At 45.5% G+C, this 19,837-nt stretch overlaps 1 protein-coding gene across 1 annotated transcript in view; it reads left to right on the top strand.

Moving 5' to 3' along the window:
- znf407 (zinc finger protein 407) overlaps nucleotides 1-19,837 on the top strand; it is a 146,163-nt gene that overhangs the window by 67,611 nt on the left and 58,715 nt on the right. The window contains exon 5 of the mRNA XM_034288700.1: nucleotides 3,960-4,034. Coding sequence (XP_034144591.1) covers nucleotides 3,960-4,034 — 75 coding nt within the window. The remainder of the gene's footprint in view (nucleotides 1-3,959; nucleotides 4,035-19,837) is intronic.

Below are 19,837 nucleotides of genomic sequence, written 5' to 3'. Positions count from 1 at the left end.
CTGCGTTTTAGTTGGTAATGTGTAGGACTACGTGGGTTGAGGAGAGCTGATCCAAGACCAGCACTGCTCTGATGAGACTTTTTCTGAATAGTGATTTAGGTCTAACTCAACCAAACTTATTTGTTACATTTTTGAAAGGGATTTACCTGTGTTTCTAGGGTTGTATGGGCATGGAAAGGGTGGTATAGACACATGGAATCATTGAGGATACAGATGGGTAGTAGTAGAAACATCTTCACATTAAATCAAAATGAAAAGGACAGTGCAGTAAGAAAGCAATGATAGTATAGTGAGAAAGACACAGTTTGTAATGTTACTATCCTACTTGGTCATTCCACTGAATAGCTATGTGGATGGGGCAAGAAGCTACAGTATCTCACAAAAGGCAGTACACCTCTCAAATTTCTGCAAATATTTGATTATATCTTTTCATGTGACAACACTGAAGAAATGACACTTTGCTACAATGTAAAGTAGTAAGTGTACAGTTTGTATAACAGTGTACATTTGCTGTCCCCTCAAAATAACAAATTTAACACACCTGCTCCCCATTCAAACCTGAGACCTTGTAACACTAACGAGTCACATGACACCGGGGAGGGAAAATGGCTAATTGGGCCCAATTTGGACATTTTCACTTAGGGGTGTACTCACTATTGTTGCCAGCGGTTTAGACATTAATGGCTGTGTGTTGAGTTATTTTGAGGGGACAGAAATGTACACTGTTATACAAACTGTACACTCACTACTTTACATTGCAGCAAAGTGTCATTTCTTCAGTGTTGTCATATGAAAAGATATATTCAAATATTTACAAAGATGTGAGGGGTGTACTCGCTTTTGTGAGATACTGTATAATAAATATAATATTAATTATATACAGAACTGCGAGGATGCCCAAACCAAATTCCACATGCATTGTTTCAGTTGGGCGTTTGTCCCATTTAATTTCCCAATTCTTGCATTCTTATTGGACCCCGCACTTCACCATCATACAGTGTAAATGGGCCTGTTATTGATTAGACCTTTTTAAAACCAGGTACTAATTATTTTATCTATTTCGATAGATATTTTAATTATAATTATCTTTGATTAGTCTCACAGATCATTCAAGATGACGTTGATACTTCTTATGGAAAATGTCTTTAGTCCCAAATATGTGAAGGTTCATGTGTCTTCATGAGTGTAGCATGCTAAAAACGTAGGCCGGTTCGCCTGACATCTTGACCTTCTCCGGAAGGTCATAATCCTTGTCTTTCTGAGATCTGTTGTCAGCGCCTAGTTCTGACAGAACTGATGCAGATTATCTCATGTTGCTGTTGCGCTCTTCATGGGGCTGTATCTCTCTCTCTCTCACTCTCACTCTCTCACTCTCTTTCACTCCTGATGTATACCAGAATGCTTTGTCTGTTCTGCACAGGATGGGGCCTTTTTTGCGCATCGCTGATGCCAGAGGCTTCTCCTTAGATCTCACAAACATCCCTTCGGGTCCTCTAGATTGAGATTCCCGACCCGCACCATCCAGGAATACCGTTAGGCAAATGAAGTTGTTTGTTTCCTGTGTTGACGCTCTATCTCTTCATCTGGCGACGGCGAGAGGCTGAAGAGAGATCCAAGTGGAACTCGGGTAATTGAGCCGTGTCCTCGGCGCTTATCGGCGAAGCGGTGGCGCGTCACAGAGCTAACGTGGTGTGGCGTGACGATTAGTCTGAAGAGAGAGAAGCGTGGAACTCGGAAGCCTCCTCTGTTTTTTATTATTATTTTTATTATTTGTATTTTCATTTTTTTTTTTTTATCTCCTTTGATAATTGTGAGCTTCCCTCGAGGCCCGAGAGAGCGCTTTATTAGTTCATTTCATCTGGGGAGACGAATGAATGGCGTGGTGAATTGTACTCTTTGTTGCGGTGCCAATCTGAGGCAGTCGTATGAGTACAAGGCTTCAGGAGGTGGATCCTAACCTGGCAGGTCCTCTGGCATTAAAGATCTGGGGTCTGAGTGCAATACAAGGATCTGATCCTCTGTAGCTTAGCCCCGCCCCTCATTAAAACCTTGCATGTGTGTGTGTGTGTGTGTGTGTGTGTGTGTCTGTGTGTGTGTGACATACTTATTGTACAATACCTTTGAGGACCAAAAGTCCACACAGTAACAGTAAAACCTAACTCGGTCCTTGAAAAAAAGTCTATTTGCGCATTAGGGTTCAGGATTTGGGTAAAACTTAGTGGTTATGTTTAGCTTTAGCATTCATGTTTGGCGTGAATGTTAGGTTCTGGGTTCTATTGAGGTTCTGGTTAGGTTAAGGTTAAATGTATTGAGTGCTTGTGGGCTTGTGTTTTTCTGCACACGTTTATGCAGTCTGTGAGTTTGTGCACGTTTGTGACTTAATCAGGCCGCTGCCAGGTGCCTCCGTCGGGATTTGCCAGTCATGCCATCACCGCTTGCCACCACGCTCAGAATAATCCAGAAATGTGAGCGATGCGAATCTCGCAAATGCGCCAGTTTGATTTGTTACCCCTGCTATCAATGAATCCTAATTAAAATAATGTTGTTGCATGTGTCTCGTCTTTCATGCTCGTATGCAAATCGGCCCTGTTGCCTCTTAGCGCCCTGTAATTAGGTTTATGAAGGACAGCTGTAACGAGTAATTAACTGAAATGTTTGCAAGGCCCATCCCTTTTCAAGTCTGTGGTGACTCAAACAAGCACCCCGTGGAGTGTTCCAAGCAAAGCGGGCACTGTGTGCTCTCCCTCCTCCATACTTTGACTGCTCGAGTGCTCACTTAATTAACCTGTGGACTGCTCACTACCTAGCCAGAGTGGTCAGTCGGGTTAGTGAATGGACCGCTACTGTCGCTGCCCTCCGGTCACCCAGAACCTCCTGGCTCAATCCGCTCCCCCGGTACCAGTGACGGACCTCGTCTTGGACGGATGAATGAGGAGAGGGAAGGAGGGGTGATTAAGAGAGTGAAAACAAACGGGGAACAGAGATAACTGGAGGAATCAGTAGAACATGTTCTGAATATTTATATGGCGTGTCAGTTAGCATTGGCTGCCCTCTGGGTGCGTGCGTGCGTGCGTGTGTGCGTGCGTGCGTGTGTGTGTGCGTGTGGGTACAGCGTACGATGTGATGTAAATGAACAGTGAAATAAAGGCCTGTACACAGTCTTTATCTGAATGACTAATACAGTCACCTGGCGACGGAGGCAGAAAGAGCGAGACGGAACGAAAAACAGGCTGGCCGGGAACGAGGGACGTCCAACGATAGAATGAGAACAGAGAAAGTCCAGGAGGCCCGGAAACCGCAATGCAGTGTCTGCCCTGACACTCCAAACCACACTGCTGCTTTCTTCTCCTCCCTCCTTCATTCTCTCTCTCTTTTTCGTGGTCCTCAGACACGTCCTCTCAGATGTGGTCATCGTCTGCCAGGAAGTCAGTTGAACGTTGTAATGGGATGTGATTCCTGGTGATTTTCACTGGCCAAAGGATGAAACGCCGACTAGCTAGGCTTGTCATCCCGCCATTAGTGCTTCACAAGCTGTTTAACACGTGGAACAATTGTAGGGCTTTGGACATGGGCAGGACATTGTGGTGTTCCAGATACTTTCCCCTGTATGCACACACCCTACACAAACTCTTTGATTATGAATCTGAAACAGGGTGCCACAATCGAGCCTCATCTAATAGGAAAATGCATTTTAGTTTTGGGCTCCATTTTTAAAACGTTTTGCTGCGGTGCGCCTTAACACAGCCCCTGGTGAAACCCCGCTCCAGGGGACTAGGGCCCAACTAAGTTTGCCAAATTTCAGGACCTTATCCTGACAACATGGTAGGAGGGCTCCCAGGAATTGATAGAGAATAATCAGGAAGTCCAGAATGCTCCAAGTTCCCCCCTGTTTGTCGCCCCGGTTAACCCTTTCATTGGCTCTCCGTTAATGTTTTGGCCTTTTTGCTGTGTCTTTCCAGGTGGGCCTTTGTGATGAAGAAGCACCTGAGCACTCACCTGTTGGGGAAGCATGGACTGGGCCAGCCCAAAGAAAGGTAACACGGACTACGTTTACCTCCATTTGTATGCACCTATTTCTGCCATTTTAGTTACTTCTCTTTTTGCCCCTCTTTTGGTCAATCCCTTCTGTTGTTTCTCAATTTATCTCTATTTATTTCCATCTTTCTCCACGACGTTGTGCGCCAAAGTTTCCCGCCTGCCCCTGTCAGTCAGCAACGCGGCCCGTCTGTCAGGCACCATTTTGCGCGTGACAAAGATGAAGTTGTGAAGTCCCTGTGGCAATGCGAGAACGAGACGTTAAACACCCTTCTATCTGTCAAACAGTCAACGCTAAAAGAAAACAGACAGCTTTTTACAACTCTATTTATATATTTCTTTCATGACATCTGAAAAGCGCTGTCCAAATTGATACTTTTGACTATATGCCGTGTTCAATATGACAAGTGGCTTCAGATATTAATAACGCAGGAGCCCCATATGCTCCCTGGTAAACAAACACACGTTATTAACTGGATTCCCACTATCAGCTCCTCGTCCGGATTAGTTGGCCGAGAAACTCTCCCATCCCACAACTAGTTCATGAGTCCGTTTCATCCCTCCGACGCGTGGACAACTACCAACTGTCCGGACCAGAAAGGACTGCAATGCACCGACCGGGCCGGGAAGTACGGGTTAAAGGGCAGAGGCGTTTGGCAACAGGTTTTGTCTGAATGAAAAGACCTCTGTGTCCTTGGCCCGGTGTTATACAGTGACACTGCAGCAGACGTCGACTATTCAAGTGCGCTCAAACTGCATGAATGGAGGTCTTGAGAACCTCGGCGGCCTGTGTGTTACCTGATAGCATTTACCTCAGAGTGTGTGTCTGCCAAATCCATTAGAGTCTCCCTGGCGCTCCATGAAACATATTGCTGTGCCATATAACACCGTTACAACACACACTTACATGGCTACACAGAAATCCACGGCAGGCCGTACGCACTTGCGCGCACACACACGCACACACACACACACACATGCATAAAGGCATACAGAAACGCATGCTCAAAACCATATACACATTTCCTCTTGATTCTCTCTATTAATCACCCCCCTGACACCCACACACTCATGCACTCAAACACCCACACTCACACACGCGCAGACTCTCACTCACTCAGCAAGAGGCCACAAGGTTTGTTCTACTTAAACCTGTGAAACACGGTGTCATCATTTTTCTGACAGTCCTGGAGACTGAATTTATCTCATCATTAATTAACCATCATATTTCCAACACAGCGGCGCTTAATTAGCACAAGGTCATTGGGGAGGGCTTATTAAGTGGAACAAATTTGGGCAAATGTAAAAGTGGAGGCCGGGCTAAAGAGATGAAGCGAGATAGGGGACGGAGAGTACGAGAGGGAGGTGGGGAAGTGAAGTCAGACTGACCGATATGGAGATGGGGAATGAGAAACAGAACGAAAGACAGAGAGAAACGGGGAGAGAGAGCTTGGTGGCACCAACTGTAGCCAGCCTAACATTGCTGGCCCGATGATTGATAACTGCACCAGCCTGAAAAGCCCAGACTTGGAGACCGGAGAGGTAGCTAGGGACCTAGGGAGAAGGGGCACACGGGGGGGGGGGGGGGTAGTGGGAGCGAGGAGGGAAGGTTACAACCAATTGCAAACATATGGTAGCTGGCTGGCTGGTGGGAGGTGGTGGGGGGAAGTGGAGGTGGGAGAGATGGATTGTAGCGGGACAGTGTCAGAGAGGCTGTTTCATCACCATCTCCCCGGACCTATTCACCTGGTATTTTTAGAACACTGGGGAGATCTGTTAGTCAAAGGAGGAGAAAAAGGAGATGGACGACTAGGAGGAGTGGAAAGAGCCGAAGGAGGCAGCAAAGGAGGATTAGGCGGAGAAAGAGGAGGAAGGCGATTGGAGGAGGTCAACTAAGACCAGAAGGAGGGAGCGCTGACTAGCCTTAGCACCCAGCCGCCGCCAGCCTGGTTGGACTGAGCTCTGGAGAAAACGGTTCTTTTGCTGGAGGGAGAGGGGTTGAGAGAATGGAGGGGAGCGGGAGAGAGAGAGGGGGAGAGAGAGAGGGGGAGAGAGAGAGAGGGAGAGAGATGGGAAGAGGGAGTTCTGACCTGTTCTAATATGACACATCTGGGTCCCTGTTTCCCTCCAAGGCAGTAGGGAGTGTGTAGGTGTACATACAGTGTGTGTGTGTGTGTGTGTAGGTGTACATACAGTGTGTGTGTGTGTAGGTGTACATACAGTGTGTGTGTGTAGGTGTACATACAGTGTGTGTGTGTGTAGGTGTACATACAGTGTGTGTGTGTGTGTAGGTGTACATACAGTGTGTGTGTGTGTAGGTGTACATACATTGTGTGTGTGTGTGTAGGTGTACATACAGTGTGTGTGTGTGTAGGTGTACATACATTGTGTGTGTGTGTGTAGGTGTACATACAGTGTGTGTGTGTGTAGGTGTACATACAGTGTGTGTGTGTAGGTGTACATACAGTGTGTGTGTGTAGGTGTACATACAGTGTGTGTGGGTGTAGGTGTACATACAGTGTGTGTGGGTGTAGGTGTACATACAGTGTGTGTGTGTAGGTGTACATACAGTGTGTGTGGGTGTAGGTGTACATACAGTGTGTGTGTGTGTAGGTGTACATACAGTGTGTGTGTGTGTGTAGGTGTACATACAGTGTGTGTGTGTGTAGGTGTACATACAGTGTGTGTGTGTAGGTGTACATACAGTGTGTGTGTGTAGGTGTACATACAGTGTGTGTGTGTGTAGGTGTACATACAGTGTGTGTGTGTGTAGGTGTACATACAGTGTGTGTGTGTAGGTGTACATACAGTGTGTGTGTGTGTAGGTGTACATACAGTGTGTGTGTGTGTAGGTGTACATACAGTGTGTGTGTGTGTAGGTGTACATACATTGTGTGTGTGTGTGTAGGTGTACATACATTGTGTGTGTGTGTGTAGGTGCACATACAGTGTGTGTGTGTAGGTGTACATACAGTGTGTGTGTGTAGGTGTACATACAGTGTGTGTGGGTGTAGGTGTACATACAGTGTGTGTGTGTGTAGGTGTACATACAGTGTGTGTGTGTAGGTGTACATACAGTGTGTGTGGGTGTAGGTGTACATACAGTGTGTGTGTGTAGGTGTACATACAGTGTGTGTGTGTGTGTAGGTGTACATACAGTGTGTGTGTGTGTGTGTAGGTGTACATACAGTGTGTGTGTGTGTGTAGGTGTACATACAGTGTGTGTGTGTGTAGGTGTACATACAGTGTGTGTGTGTAGGTGTACATACAGTGTGTGTGTGTAGGTGTACATACAGTGTGTGTGTGTGTAGGTGTACATACAGTGTGTGTGTGTGTAGGTGTAGATACAGTGTGTGTGTGTGTAGGTGTACATACAGTGTGTGTGTGTGTAGGTGTACATACAGTGTGTGTGTGTGTAGGTGTACATACAGTGTGTGTGTGTGTAGGTGTACATACAGTGTGTGTGTGTGTAGGTGTACATACAGTGTGTGTGTGTGTAGGTGTACATACAGTGTGTGTGTGTGTAGGTGTACATACAGTGTGTGTGTGTGTGTGTGTAGGTGTACATACAGAGCCTGTCCTTCTATGTGGGTATAGCTGTGTAAATGGGAAGGGAAGTGTGTGTCAGTATTTATGTATGTGAATGTCCACTATTCAATAGCTTACAGACTCATTTTGGACCATTGCGAAAGTCGTGCTCAGTGTATTTTCCTGTTATCGGCATCAAACTGCGGAATACATAAAAGTCCCTTTGACTTCAACCTCTTCCATTTTATTTGGCCAGCTACGCTGCCAGCCGATGTCAATTAGCATTAGCATTCCTGCTAACAACTGCTGCATCTGAAATGAGTGCTTTGCAACTATATCGAAAAATATTAAGCCAACAACATTGTCGGCCTAATAGAAGACACATTTTATTTTGTTTGACGTAAACCCAACATAAATCTGAACAATGTTTGGTTTTCTCCTAACATCCTGTTTTCAGAAGGAACCTAGGTTGATGACTGTCTCTGCAAAACTGATGGTTTCTCCACAGAGGGTGACTTATCTAGGATGTTTCATGAAGAGGTACATCTAAAAACAACAGCTAGATGTGTCCTGACCTCTCTTGTCACTGCTACAGGCCATTCATTTGTCCAAAACAACAGTGAATATTTCGCCTTACACCGGTACTACCCACACAGCAAGTATGATGCATTTTTACTGTTAATATTACATGATTTTAGTAGTACCACTGTAAAATACTATTCTTAATAGGTACAGTTCATTAGTTTCAAGGTCTAGTTTGGTAGAAACACCTCAGACACATCGCACACAGAATAATTATTATAATCAAGAAGCCTCACATATTCGCTGTTTATTTCCAGGACGGCAGGGTAGCCTAGTGGTCTAAAGCATTGGACCTTTAAACTAAGGGTTGTTGGTTCCGAGGCAACCAGTTGGAAAACCCAAGACTGTTAACCATGATTGCTCCCAGAGAACCTATCCTTAGCATTCTTACCTGGTAAAATTATGATAAAAAAGGGCAGATGTAGGTACCATTAGCTTGGCTGTTTGTGCATTGCGAGGCAGCTTGATATACAGGTACCTCACCTGATCTGGAAGCTGGTCTATCACAAGGCCTTAACCCCAATCTCCTTAATGCTGAGTGTCAAGCAGAGGTCCTTATTTTTTACGGTCTTCGGTGTGGTTTGGCTGGGGATCAAACTTCCAACCTTCAAGTTCTGCTTGACCGTTAGCACCTTACTTGCAGAGCTGACGTAGAGGAGATATCGTGTAGAAAGCGATCAGTGGCCTTCTCTAGCCATTTTAGACACAAGAAGCGGAGAATATGGTCTTGGTTTCATTCAGGGCTTGGTCATGGCCGGAGGGCCGCTGTCCCCAGAGGGGCATTTGGGTTTACCTGGCGGCTGGTCCACCCCTGGAAACAAGTACGTTCAATTAAATCAAAATGGAACATTCTGGACCAGCCTCTTTGGCTGCCTACAGGTTTATACCTATACAGTTCATCTCTGGTAAGTCCCTCCATGAATCCGGCCGTGTGGGTGGGTGTGTGTTTGTTCCTCAGCCTCTCAGTGTGTTGCTCGTTTCAAAGTTGTAAATGCACCTAAACCAACAGTCCAGTGAGCTGGAGGTTGGCTGTTGTGATTGACGGCTGTGACCTCGCCTTAATTGAATGTAATTTTGAGCAATTTGAAAACAAAGTGTTCAAAGATGACTGACCTGTCCTAGGTACCCCTGTGGGTTGCCCCCACGCCCTCTGCCATTTTCACCTTTGGAATAATAAACTGTTTGAACTAATACACTCTATACTTATTAAACAGACTCGTTGACAGCCCAGTGATCCCTATTTATTTTACCAAGGAAACTGATAAAAAGCTGGTGAATAGGTTTTTATAAGAACTTGAGCGTTGTCAATGCGCTGGTCGATAATGTTGTGAAAGCTAAATTGATCACAACAGATGACACCCATTGCTTCACTGCAAAAAAGGCTTCCTCAAAAGTAAGGAAACAAACATAAAATGAGAAAAGAAATGCTTGCATCAAGCAAAATAATTCTGCCACAGGGGTGACAAAATGTTGCTTGTAAGACAGAAAATTCTGTAAACAAGCTACAAAGTCTTATTCAGACACAATTTGATTCTTAAAATAAGACAATACAATTTTTCAAGTCTGAAAACAAGAATATAAGGCTTGTTTGTATTTGTCATTGTGTCTAGCTTGTTTTCTGCATTTTCTCACCCCATTGACAGAACATTTTATTCAAGCATATTTTCTAATAAGCATTTTGTGTAAAAAGTATTTTTGAAGAAGTATTTTTTGCTGTGTTTGTCTGGAATGGTTTATTCATCTGATGTGCATAGTGCAGACATCTTATAGAGCTGCCTCCGAATCCCAAATCACATTTGTCATGTAGGTAGAAATATCACTGGTCAAATTTGTAAAAACAGGGTACAGATAATATATCAGCCTGGTTGACTTTTTTACATCTATCATGGTTATTTAAGAAGCTCGTTTGCCATTGAATAAGCAATGTTGTGAGCGTTTTGATGGCAAGCCTGTCTGCGTATGTCTGTGTGGGTGGGAGGGCAAGAAGCCAAAGTGTGAAGGGCGTAGGTCCAGTGACTGGAAGGTTGCTGGTTTTAATCTCAAACATGGGGAAAGGCGAAGCACTTCACCCTAATTACTCCTGTAAGTTGCACTCCATCAAAGCCTGTTTTATTATGCGTTTGTTGACAAGGACGTGTTTCACACGCATGTGTCCGCGGCCGGTTCTGGTCAGGTAACGTATAGCTTGGCTGATGGTGCCAGAGTGGGCATCTGGCTTGGCAGCACCACGTTCTGGGCTCACAGCCTGTTTCCCAGGGCGCCGTGCCGTGCGGCCATATTGGGTCCAGGCCGGCCGAGCAGGGAGAAAGGGGCAGGAAGAGTCCCGCTTGGAACCAGCATGGTGACAATATGGGCCACACAGAACCCAAAACCCTTCCACATTTAAACAGGGGTCAAATCACAAGTGTCCGTTGTCTCCACGGATATGGAATCTTTGAATAAATCCCCCATCGTTATTTAGAAATAAATCCATCGCTTCTCCTTTCCGCTGTTTCCCTAAAAGGCGTGCTATCGAGGGTTTAGGCCACTGATGCCTGGAACCCAGAGCAATACAACACAGCGTTCACTAGGCACCTAATGGTTGGACACAGACATTGAACAGGAATGACTGCCTGGAGTTGATCCAGTAGGAAACACACGTTTTTATTTCCTGTAGCAACAAACAGTTCAGCTGTGTGCCTCAATGAACATGACCCGGTTGAATATAACAGCCAAAGAGGCGGAATACAGATTTGTTACTGGTGGGCGAGTCTTTGAACGGCATCAAACTGTGGTAAATACAGTAGATTTCCCTGGATGGGATTTTCCCGTGTTTCCTCCTGTTTGAACGGTCGCCAGTAGACATGACCCCTGTTTAGCCCACTCGGCATTCCGTGGTGTATAAACGGTTGCCGAATGAGGGATCGGCCTAATATCGCAGTTAAAATTAAACGATAATTACAAATTTGTTAGTTTAAAAGCCATCGCAGTCTATAAAAGTTTGATTACTGGAAAATTAGGTGCATTAAGTTTTTATGGGTTGGCCCTTGCAATCGCTCTGGAGCGGTTTTATGCACTTGTCATGGACATATGGTGCAGACTGGCGTTGGTGTGTGTGTGTGTGTGTATGTGTGTGTATGTGTGTGTATTTATGTGTGTGTGTGTGTGTATATGTGTGTGTGTGTGTGTGTGTGTGTGTATGTATGCAAAATAAGTGTGGTTTCTGTGGGGCTCAGTTGTATGGCATTTCAGGGCCACAGTTCTATTACAGGATCATTTCCAAAAAATTCTGAAAACATATTCATTCACGAATTGTCTCCGAATTGTCTTTGGATCTGAGTGTCTTCTTAAATGCTGCAATTTCAAGTCTAAATGTAATCACTGAATATAGTCAGACTAAAAGGCATGGCTAAAAGCAAAAGGTCTTCTTCTGAACTGTCAGTATCGCTGTTGTAACGGTTCTGTCAACCTCCTCGGTGTAGACCAGAAATGCCCACTTTCTAGGGATATTGTTGGTCTGGTTACAGTCCTCAGGGTCCTGATCCATGAACAGTTCATTGTTTTAATGTGTATCATGACATGGACAGAGGAGAGCTGATCCCAAATCAGCACTCTTACAATGAGACTGCATATTCCGTCATACACATTAGCACTTCGTTGGACGCAATGTTTCAGGTATTTACTTGACACAGTGGACTCGCTCAGATCCGAATCTACCAATAGCCTAACTTCCTTCCCTGACCCTCTAACGTTTTGCTCTGGGAATGTTGTCTGTAACTGGCGTTGAAACGGGAGTGACATCATTCAAACCACACGAGGAGAAAGCACTCTTCTCTTGAGTTTGTCTTGTGTAAGACAAGAGGTCAAACCCAGGAGCTGGGCAGCTAACGGACGACAGGTCAGAGTTCCCTCTCACAGTGTTTCCCTGCAGCTCCCAAACCCCACGTGAACCGCTCCTTTCTGCCACTCTCTATTGAAATGTCAAATTATCAAGCATGAGATGTCGCCAGGCCCCTTAATGAACTAATTAATCAACAAATTAGCGAAGCAGCAATTCAGTCAGCACGGATGGCATCGGAGGAATGGAAGTCGTGGACATATCCCGGAGAAGGCGATTAGCGTCGAGCCAATGCAAGTTGCCTGGTCCAACATTATTTGTTGTTTATCAGCGTGTGAAGGGATATATCATGACGTCTGGACCTTTCTTTTCTATGTGTTTTCTCTGCACTAGCCCCACACATGGGTGATACATGCATTGTCTGTGGTGAAGCTGTGTGACCCTCTGGAAACGCCTCTCACCAGCCACCAGCCACACTGGGTTATGTTGGTGTTCCCAGATGTGTATTTCACTGGGATGTTTCAGGCTCAGTACTGATTGTGTGTCTGGGTTGTGTGTGTGTGTGTGTGTCTGTGTGTGTGTGAGACAGAGAGAGAGAGAATGTTGTACACGTGGGTTGGCTAAGTCCAAGAATAGACATGTCACAATCAACTTTGCGGCCGTACAGAACCTGGTCCGTTTGGCTCCAGCTCCCAAATCATCCCTCTCAAGTTTTCTTTTCCCCATCCAAGACCCCTGAGCCCAAATGGTCGGGAAACGAGAAAAAACAAGGGGAAAAAACGGGTCTCCTTGATTATGTGACATCCTCCGGAAGGCCCGCTCCACTTGTATCCTCAGTATTTCAGAGAAAACCCGCCTTTTCACTATTGAGTCTGTCACTGTTGATTTGGGCTAACGGTAAGCATGCACAATCTTCCTGGATAGCCCCCCCACCACCACCGACACCACCCACCCAGAGTATTCTTGCCCCCGCCCCCCTCGGCCAACCCAGACGCGCCCCCTCCACCCACGACCTCCCTGCCGCGCGTCGTGGCAGTGACAGTTTGATTGGACCATCAATCGTGGCTCTTAACGGTGGTTTTCCTGAGCACCTGGGCAGCCGGGTCACAGCTGGCGGTGAGCTACGGCCGTCCCAGTGACCCGACGCCGTTTGCTATGCCTCCGTGTGTACAGTACGTACTTACGTAGGCACGCGTGCGTTTCTCCCTCCTTTCCATCATGGGGGATTCGAAATGAGCTGGTGAATGCACAGCAGTATTTTATCGAGCGAGTGTGTATCTGGCAGTGTTTCGCTGGTGTTTGAGCTCAATTACAAAGGAGAAGTTTAGTTCGCTCCAGAGGCTGGGCTTGTTATGTTCTCCTGATATTACTTAGTCCTGCTCCGGAGGTCAAAGTAGTAATCAATTCTGTAATTTTATTACACTGGGTTTGAGGGATTGTTCTTGACCTGTGTGTTTGTATTTGTGTGCAAGTGCCATTTGGGGAATTTGTAGTGTGTGTGTGTGTGTGTGTGTTTGTGTGGCTCATAGTAGTGCATTGTACAAGCAATACAGTACAAGCAATACAGGAATATACTGGGTGAGGCTGTTGGCTTTTCCTCCCAAACACACATGCAAACACACACACGTACAATCACAGTGAATAAATCCCGGTACTTCCTCAGTCTGTTTTGTCTTGCCGTGAAGTTAAATCCCTCATCTACCCGCTAAAGCGCCGTGAATTTATGGGCCATCCGTAATGGGACAGAATATGCGTCTACTTCCATTTCCGCTGGTATTACATGATTAAATAAATGTCCTGGGTTTGGGTTGAAGCCTGTTGACGGCCTTCATCCGCCCCCACCCACGCACCCCCCACACAGAACCCCCCCCCCCCCCAACACGTGTGCCCGCGCACTACCTTCCACTCACAGATGCGGAGGGTGCTCATAATGGTGTTCGTTGTCTGAGGAGCTACATTTGGGAGTTAACACGTGGCGGCCATTGGCCTGTGAATGTTAGCCATGCGTCCCGTATTAGTCGCCACTTAGTAAACAGTCTCCGTCTTCATGGCAGAACCGTTACAGCACTGGAGCTCCTGATGGAGTAGATCACTGGAGCTCCTGATGGAGTAGATCACTGGAGCTCCTGATGGAGTAGATCACGTGCCCTGTGATGCGTAAAGAATCACAAGATACCCAAGCTACATGCCCAGACCGTGCGAGGCCCCTTGAAATGACATCACTGCAACTGTACGCTTGTAAATATGATGTCATAACTACCAGAAGCTGTTGCAATGATGTCGTTACTATCAGAAACTGGTTGAAATCATGTCATTGGTACCAGAACCTGATGCAATTATGTTATTACTTCCAGAAACCTGTTAAATATATGATCACATTTATGATCCTGTCAGAAGAACTGATTATATCACATAACATTTTCCTCACATGTAGTTTCAAGTTATAGCACAATGCACTAAATGTTTGAGAATGGGGGAGAAAGCAACAGAGAGCTAGCTAGCTTTAGTCCTTGTAATGGTAGGAGATTGCTTTGGGGTTCAGTGGACCGGAGCTGGGCTCACTCAGTAAGGAATTCAGGAGATGCTGCAGATATATTAGAGTCTGTGTCTGTCTACCAACTGTTCAGGCAACCGCGACGCCTTTTCCAATAGGCCCGTGCTTAATTTGAGGCGGTTCCCTTATTCCCCTTGTCAAGGCCCGAACCCCATCTCCTGTTTCCGATTCCCTCTGTCGTAGACCTAATAGAAGATAACAATTTCCGCTAACCAAATGGACTTTGCGGTCCGACAAACTCTGAAGGTGTCGCGCTCGCTGTTGACGTGGCTCGTCGATTTAAACAACCTTTTCCACGCACACACACATGCATACACACACCTGGGCCACAACCGAGGAACGTGAGCTTGACCTTCGTTGTGCGGAACGATACAATCCTCTTCTACAGATCTTATGACAACCCCCCCATCTCAACGATGGCCACAAGGGGGGCCATTCATCTCACTCCGTGTGCTACCACAATAAAATAAATCACAGATTTCCCCCCCAAATATAACAATATTTGTATTTGGGGGGAAGGCGGGTGGAAGGGGTGTAATTGATGACCACAGCTGTGCTAATTAAAAGCAATGGAAGTTTCATTAATCTTGGTCTGGAGGGTAAGTCGGCCGGTGGCTGCGTGGCTGTAACCGGCTACCGTTACCGGGGCCACTGCCGGCTAGCCGCCGCTGCTTCTTCACTGATCAGGTGGTTTTTGGTCCATTGTTGAGTTTATTAGCATATGAAATGGCCATTAATAACCGCAACAAAAGCCCTACTCTCACTCTCTCTCTCGCTAGGTCTCTCCCTCTGCCCTGTCTCGTACTTCCCTCCCTCCCTCTTTGTCTCTCTCCCCTACTCTCTCTCTCAACTACGGCTCCAATCAGCCAGCTGAACAGCACCTACTGTAAATGTAATGTAGTTCCCATTCAACTGTCTTCATGTTAACTTGTTATTTCTCCAAAACCACTGTAGATCTATCAGTGACCTCCCACACACCAGAGGTTTGAGCCCCAGTTAAAAGCAGGTTACTGTGATGGGAACATGTCAGTCAGGACGTAGGTCTTGTAGCCGTGCGACAGTGCAAGGCGTTAGCGTAGCAGGGTCGGATCATCCGAGTCTGGACACGGTGGCTGACCCGGCCAGCTGAAGGCATTGGTCACCACGTTTCCGCAGCATTCCAATCCGAACTGGACTTTGACTCGTTGTGTTGTGGTTTTTTCTCCGACCCACTCTTCCAGCGCCGCCAGACACTGAACCTGGAATTAGTGCATGTTGTTTTCACACCGGGTTCACTTTGCATTGGAATCCATGGAGTTCTGTCCCTGGCACTCGTCCTCGGCTCTCCATTCTGACTGCGATCTGCAGACAGAGTATTTAGTGAAAAAGCCCATTCATTTTATAACAATCAGTGCTGAGTGATGGTTACGGTACAAGTAGAAAGATGTGAGTGTGTCGTATAATATTTGTGTTGAAAATGAGTGTGTTTTGCTATGAGCCAGCAGTCAAAGCACGGCCACAATTTGCCCTTTTGACTCCAGGGTGGGTTCCGGGATTCTTGGATTTATTGCATGAGCACGCGTGTGCACGGACGCACGCACGCACACACACACGCAAATGACGCCCCGAAGCCCCACACCTCTGCGTCCACCAAACCGGAGAAAACCATGCGCAAAACAGAAATAATGTTTTAAATGCAATCATTGTCAGGCCCAAACAGTGTCATTTATCAAGGGGGCGTTTGGAACTGTATAATATCTTTCACATTATTAATACAATTTTTCATCCTCTGTCAGGCCCCTATCTGATTTATGGTGTGCGTATGATCTAAGGTGATCATTGAATTAGAATTCCACTAATAAGAGAGAGAGAGAGTGAGAGAGGTCTTTACGTCTGCACGCACACACACACACACACATCCATGTGCAACTATTCACCCCAACGCCTTGTGTTTTTTTCTTTTTCGCCAGTGAGCCAATTTTCCAGAACAACCGTAGGCAACACTGATACTGGCTTCCTAATTTGAAGGGGGGGGGGGTTGATAGGAGAGCGAGGCCCTTGTTAATTAGATAAAGGATAAAGCTCATTATTTTAAAATGATATTGAGCCAGAAGTAAATAGGAGAGTCCCATTATGGGGTCTGGACAGGGCGTCACTGAGCAGCAGGCCTCATGATTTACAGCTGGACGCTCCTTTGATGGAAATACTTTTACCTTTTATTTTTTTATGAAGTGTCGTCACGGAGCTCCGACTCACTCATTTCCTGCTGCGCGTAATCAAAACCCATAGCCAGGCACTGTCGTCCGCCCCCACCGCCCCATCTGAAGGGGCAATAGGGAATAGGAATTTGGGCCCTGGGCCCTTCCAGCCTCATCCAGTAGAAAAAGAATCGCCGCAATATTAGATTGAAGGTTTTACAGCAGTAACTAAATATTTTTTTGCATTACTCCTGCCCCCCACCCCTTCTCTGTCAGTCTCTCAATACTTGTGCATGTATATATATATATGTACAGTATATTGCATTAGCTGCTCTATCCTGAGTGGGTGAAATCTGTCGTAGATCTTCCCTTTTAGTCTGTGTCTGTGGTTGTAATCCTCAGGTTGTGGAGTCTTCTTTTGGTTAGCTGCTTTCCGAATAGTCACTGTAAAAGTCACTGTAAAACTTGCCGTAAACGACAACCTATTCACTATTTAGCGCGATCGGGCCAAAAGAAGCGTTCTAAATAGAATTAGGGACGTAGAACAAAACAACTGGCATTGCCAGGCGGCTGTCCCCAGCACCCCGTGACCCCTGTCCATCCGTTTCCACGGTGATCCTGGGGATTTCATGATTACATTCATCTTCCCTTTTCCCCTTACTTTACCGCCTCCTTTGTGTACCTGAGAGCCACACCAACATGGCTGGAAAGCGTAAATATTTTTGCTTGAGCACCACCGCTGGCAGGTGAGCTTAATGAAATTCTAGGAGTGTAATTTGATTTACGAGCCGCTAATGTGGCCCGATATTAGAAAGAAAAGGCAGTGATAGGGCTGCCGTGCGATGTATTTAAGGGCTATCAGAAGCCTCGATAAAGAAAAAAAAAAGTGTCCCCCGTCTGGGCGGCTTTGGGCTGAGTTATTGGCGCAGATATTCATGTCGATAGTAATTCTTCACCATGGCGCAATTTAGTGCTGGCAATATATAAACATGGAGATAATAGTTAATTTCGGTGCAGATCCTCTGAATGCAGAGGCTTTAAATACCCCAAAAATTTGGACTAGGAAGCATCTGGAGGCTTTTAAAGTGCTGCTGATGGCTGTCGAAAGTGACCTCTGGCCTCTTGTTGTCACAAATCAGGAACAGGGGCGATATTAACAGCCTTCCCAGTGGTTGGTTGCCGGCCAAGGGTGCCAGTGGGCACTTGATTTGCGATTTGGAGGGGACATTTTTTGATTTATTGTTCGGTATTCATTAAGCCCATTAAAGCCCATAAATGGATTGACTCTGGAAAGATCCTGTCAAACCCAACTCCACATGCACTTAAGCACGTGCACACACACGGGCACAGACGTAACTGCTTCAGAACAATTGTGTATGGCGCGTTTCAACAAAGAAACGCGGCATACACAATTGTTCTGAAACAGTTACGTGTGCGTGTGTGTGTGGCTGTACACTCCCGTGCATGCATGTTAACGTGTGTATTTGTCACTGTTTGAGCTATGGCTCATAATAAAAAAACAGGCAATAACAAGGACACCTCAGTGGGACCTGCCCTTTGAGCCACAATTCCTCCCTCCCCCCACCCCAATAAGTTATGGACTGAATAAGCGTAGAAACAATATAAAAAGATAACATTTTCTGATTGTTTGTCAGGCAACAAGGCTCTTTCACACAGCTTTCATCAGCGTCCACCATGTTCATTAAATTGACAATTTGTGTTTGCCCCACAGCGGGATAAACATGAGCCTATCTGATGGGTGTAGTCTTTTATTCTTTATTTCATTATCTTTTCTCTGGCTCGGCACTGGAGGTAAATATATTTCTGCTGGAGAGTCTTTGCAGTGCCATAATGTCCGTGTTTGTGTTCATGCGTGTTCACTGGCCTCCCTCTCTCTTTCTTTGTTTCTCCTTTGTCTTTTTCTCTCTCTCTCTCTCTCTCTCTCTCTCTCTGTCTTTCTTTGTCTTTCACTCTTTCTCTCTGTCTCTCTCTTTCTTGATCTTTCCCTGTCTGGAACTACCTGGAGTCAGCAGAACGGTTGGGTTATTAGTACTGTTGTATACTCTGAAAGGTCAGCAGAATGGTTGGGTTATTAGTACTGTTGTATACTCTGAAAGGTCAGCAGAATGGTTGGGTTATTAGTACTGTTGTATACTCTGAAAGGTCAGCAGAATGGTTGGGTTATTAGTACTGTTGTATACTCTGAAAGGTCAGCAGAATGGTTGGGTTATTAGTACTGTTGTATACTCTGAAAGGTCAGAATGACATTTGGGTTATTAGTACTGTTGTATACTCTGAAAGGTCAGAATGACATTTGGGTTATTAGTACTGTTGTATACTCTGAAAGGTCAGCATGACAGTTGGGTTATTAGTACTGTTGTATACTCTGAAAGGTCAGAATGACAGTTGGGTTATTAGTACTGTTGTATACTCTGAAAGGTCAGCATGACAGTTGGGTTATTAGTACTGTTGTATACTCTGAAAGGTCAGAATGACATTTGGGTTATTAGTACTGTTGTATACTCTGAAAGGTCAGAATGACATTTGGGTTATTAGTACTGTTGTATACTCTGAAAGGTCAGCATGACAGTTGGGTTATTAGTACTGTTGTATACTCTGAAAGGTCAGAATGACAGTTGGGTTATTAGTACTGTTGTATACTCTGAAAGGTCAGCATGACAGTTGGGTTATTAGTACTGTTGTATACTCTGAAAGGTCAGAATGACAGTTGGGTTATTAGTACTGTTGTATACTCTGAAAGGTCAGCATGACAGTTGGGATATTAGTACTGTTGTATACTCTGAAAGGTCAGCATGACAGTTGGGTTATTAGTACTGTTGTATACTCTGAAAGGTCAGCATGACATTTGGTTTATTAGTACTGTTGAATATGAGTAGTCTTCCCTGTATTCAGAGTCGTCCTTGTATTCTGAGTAGTCCTCCTTGTATCAAGAGTTGTCCTCTTTGTATTCAGATTAGTCCTTGTGTTTAAAGTTGTCCTCCTTGTATTCAGAGTTGTCCTCCTTGTATTCAGAGTTGTCCTCCTTGTATTCAGAGTAGTCATTGTGTTTAGAGTTGTCCTCCTTGTATTGAGAGTTGTCCTCCTTGTATTGAGAGTTGTCCTCCTTGTATTGAGAGTTGTCCT

This window comes from Esox lucius, chromosome 20, assembly GCF_011004845.1.
Source record: "Esox lucius isolate fEsoLuc1 chromosome 20, fEsoLuc1.pri, whole genome shotgun sequence".
Classification (NCBI taxonomy): domain Eukaryota; kingdom Metazoa; phylum Chordata; class Actinopteri; order Esociformes; family Esocidae; genus Esox; species Esox lucius.
Note: the sequence above shows the minus strand (reverse complement) of the source record. Positions and strands in the feature narration are given on the sequence as shown.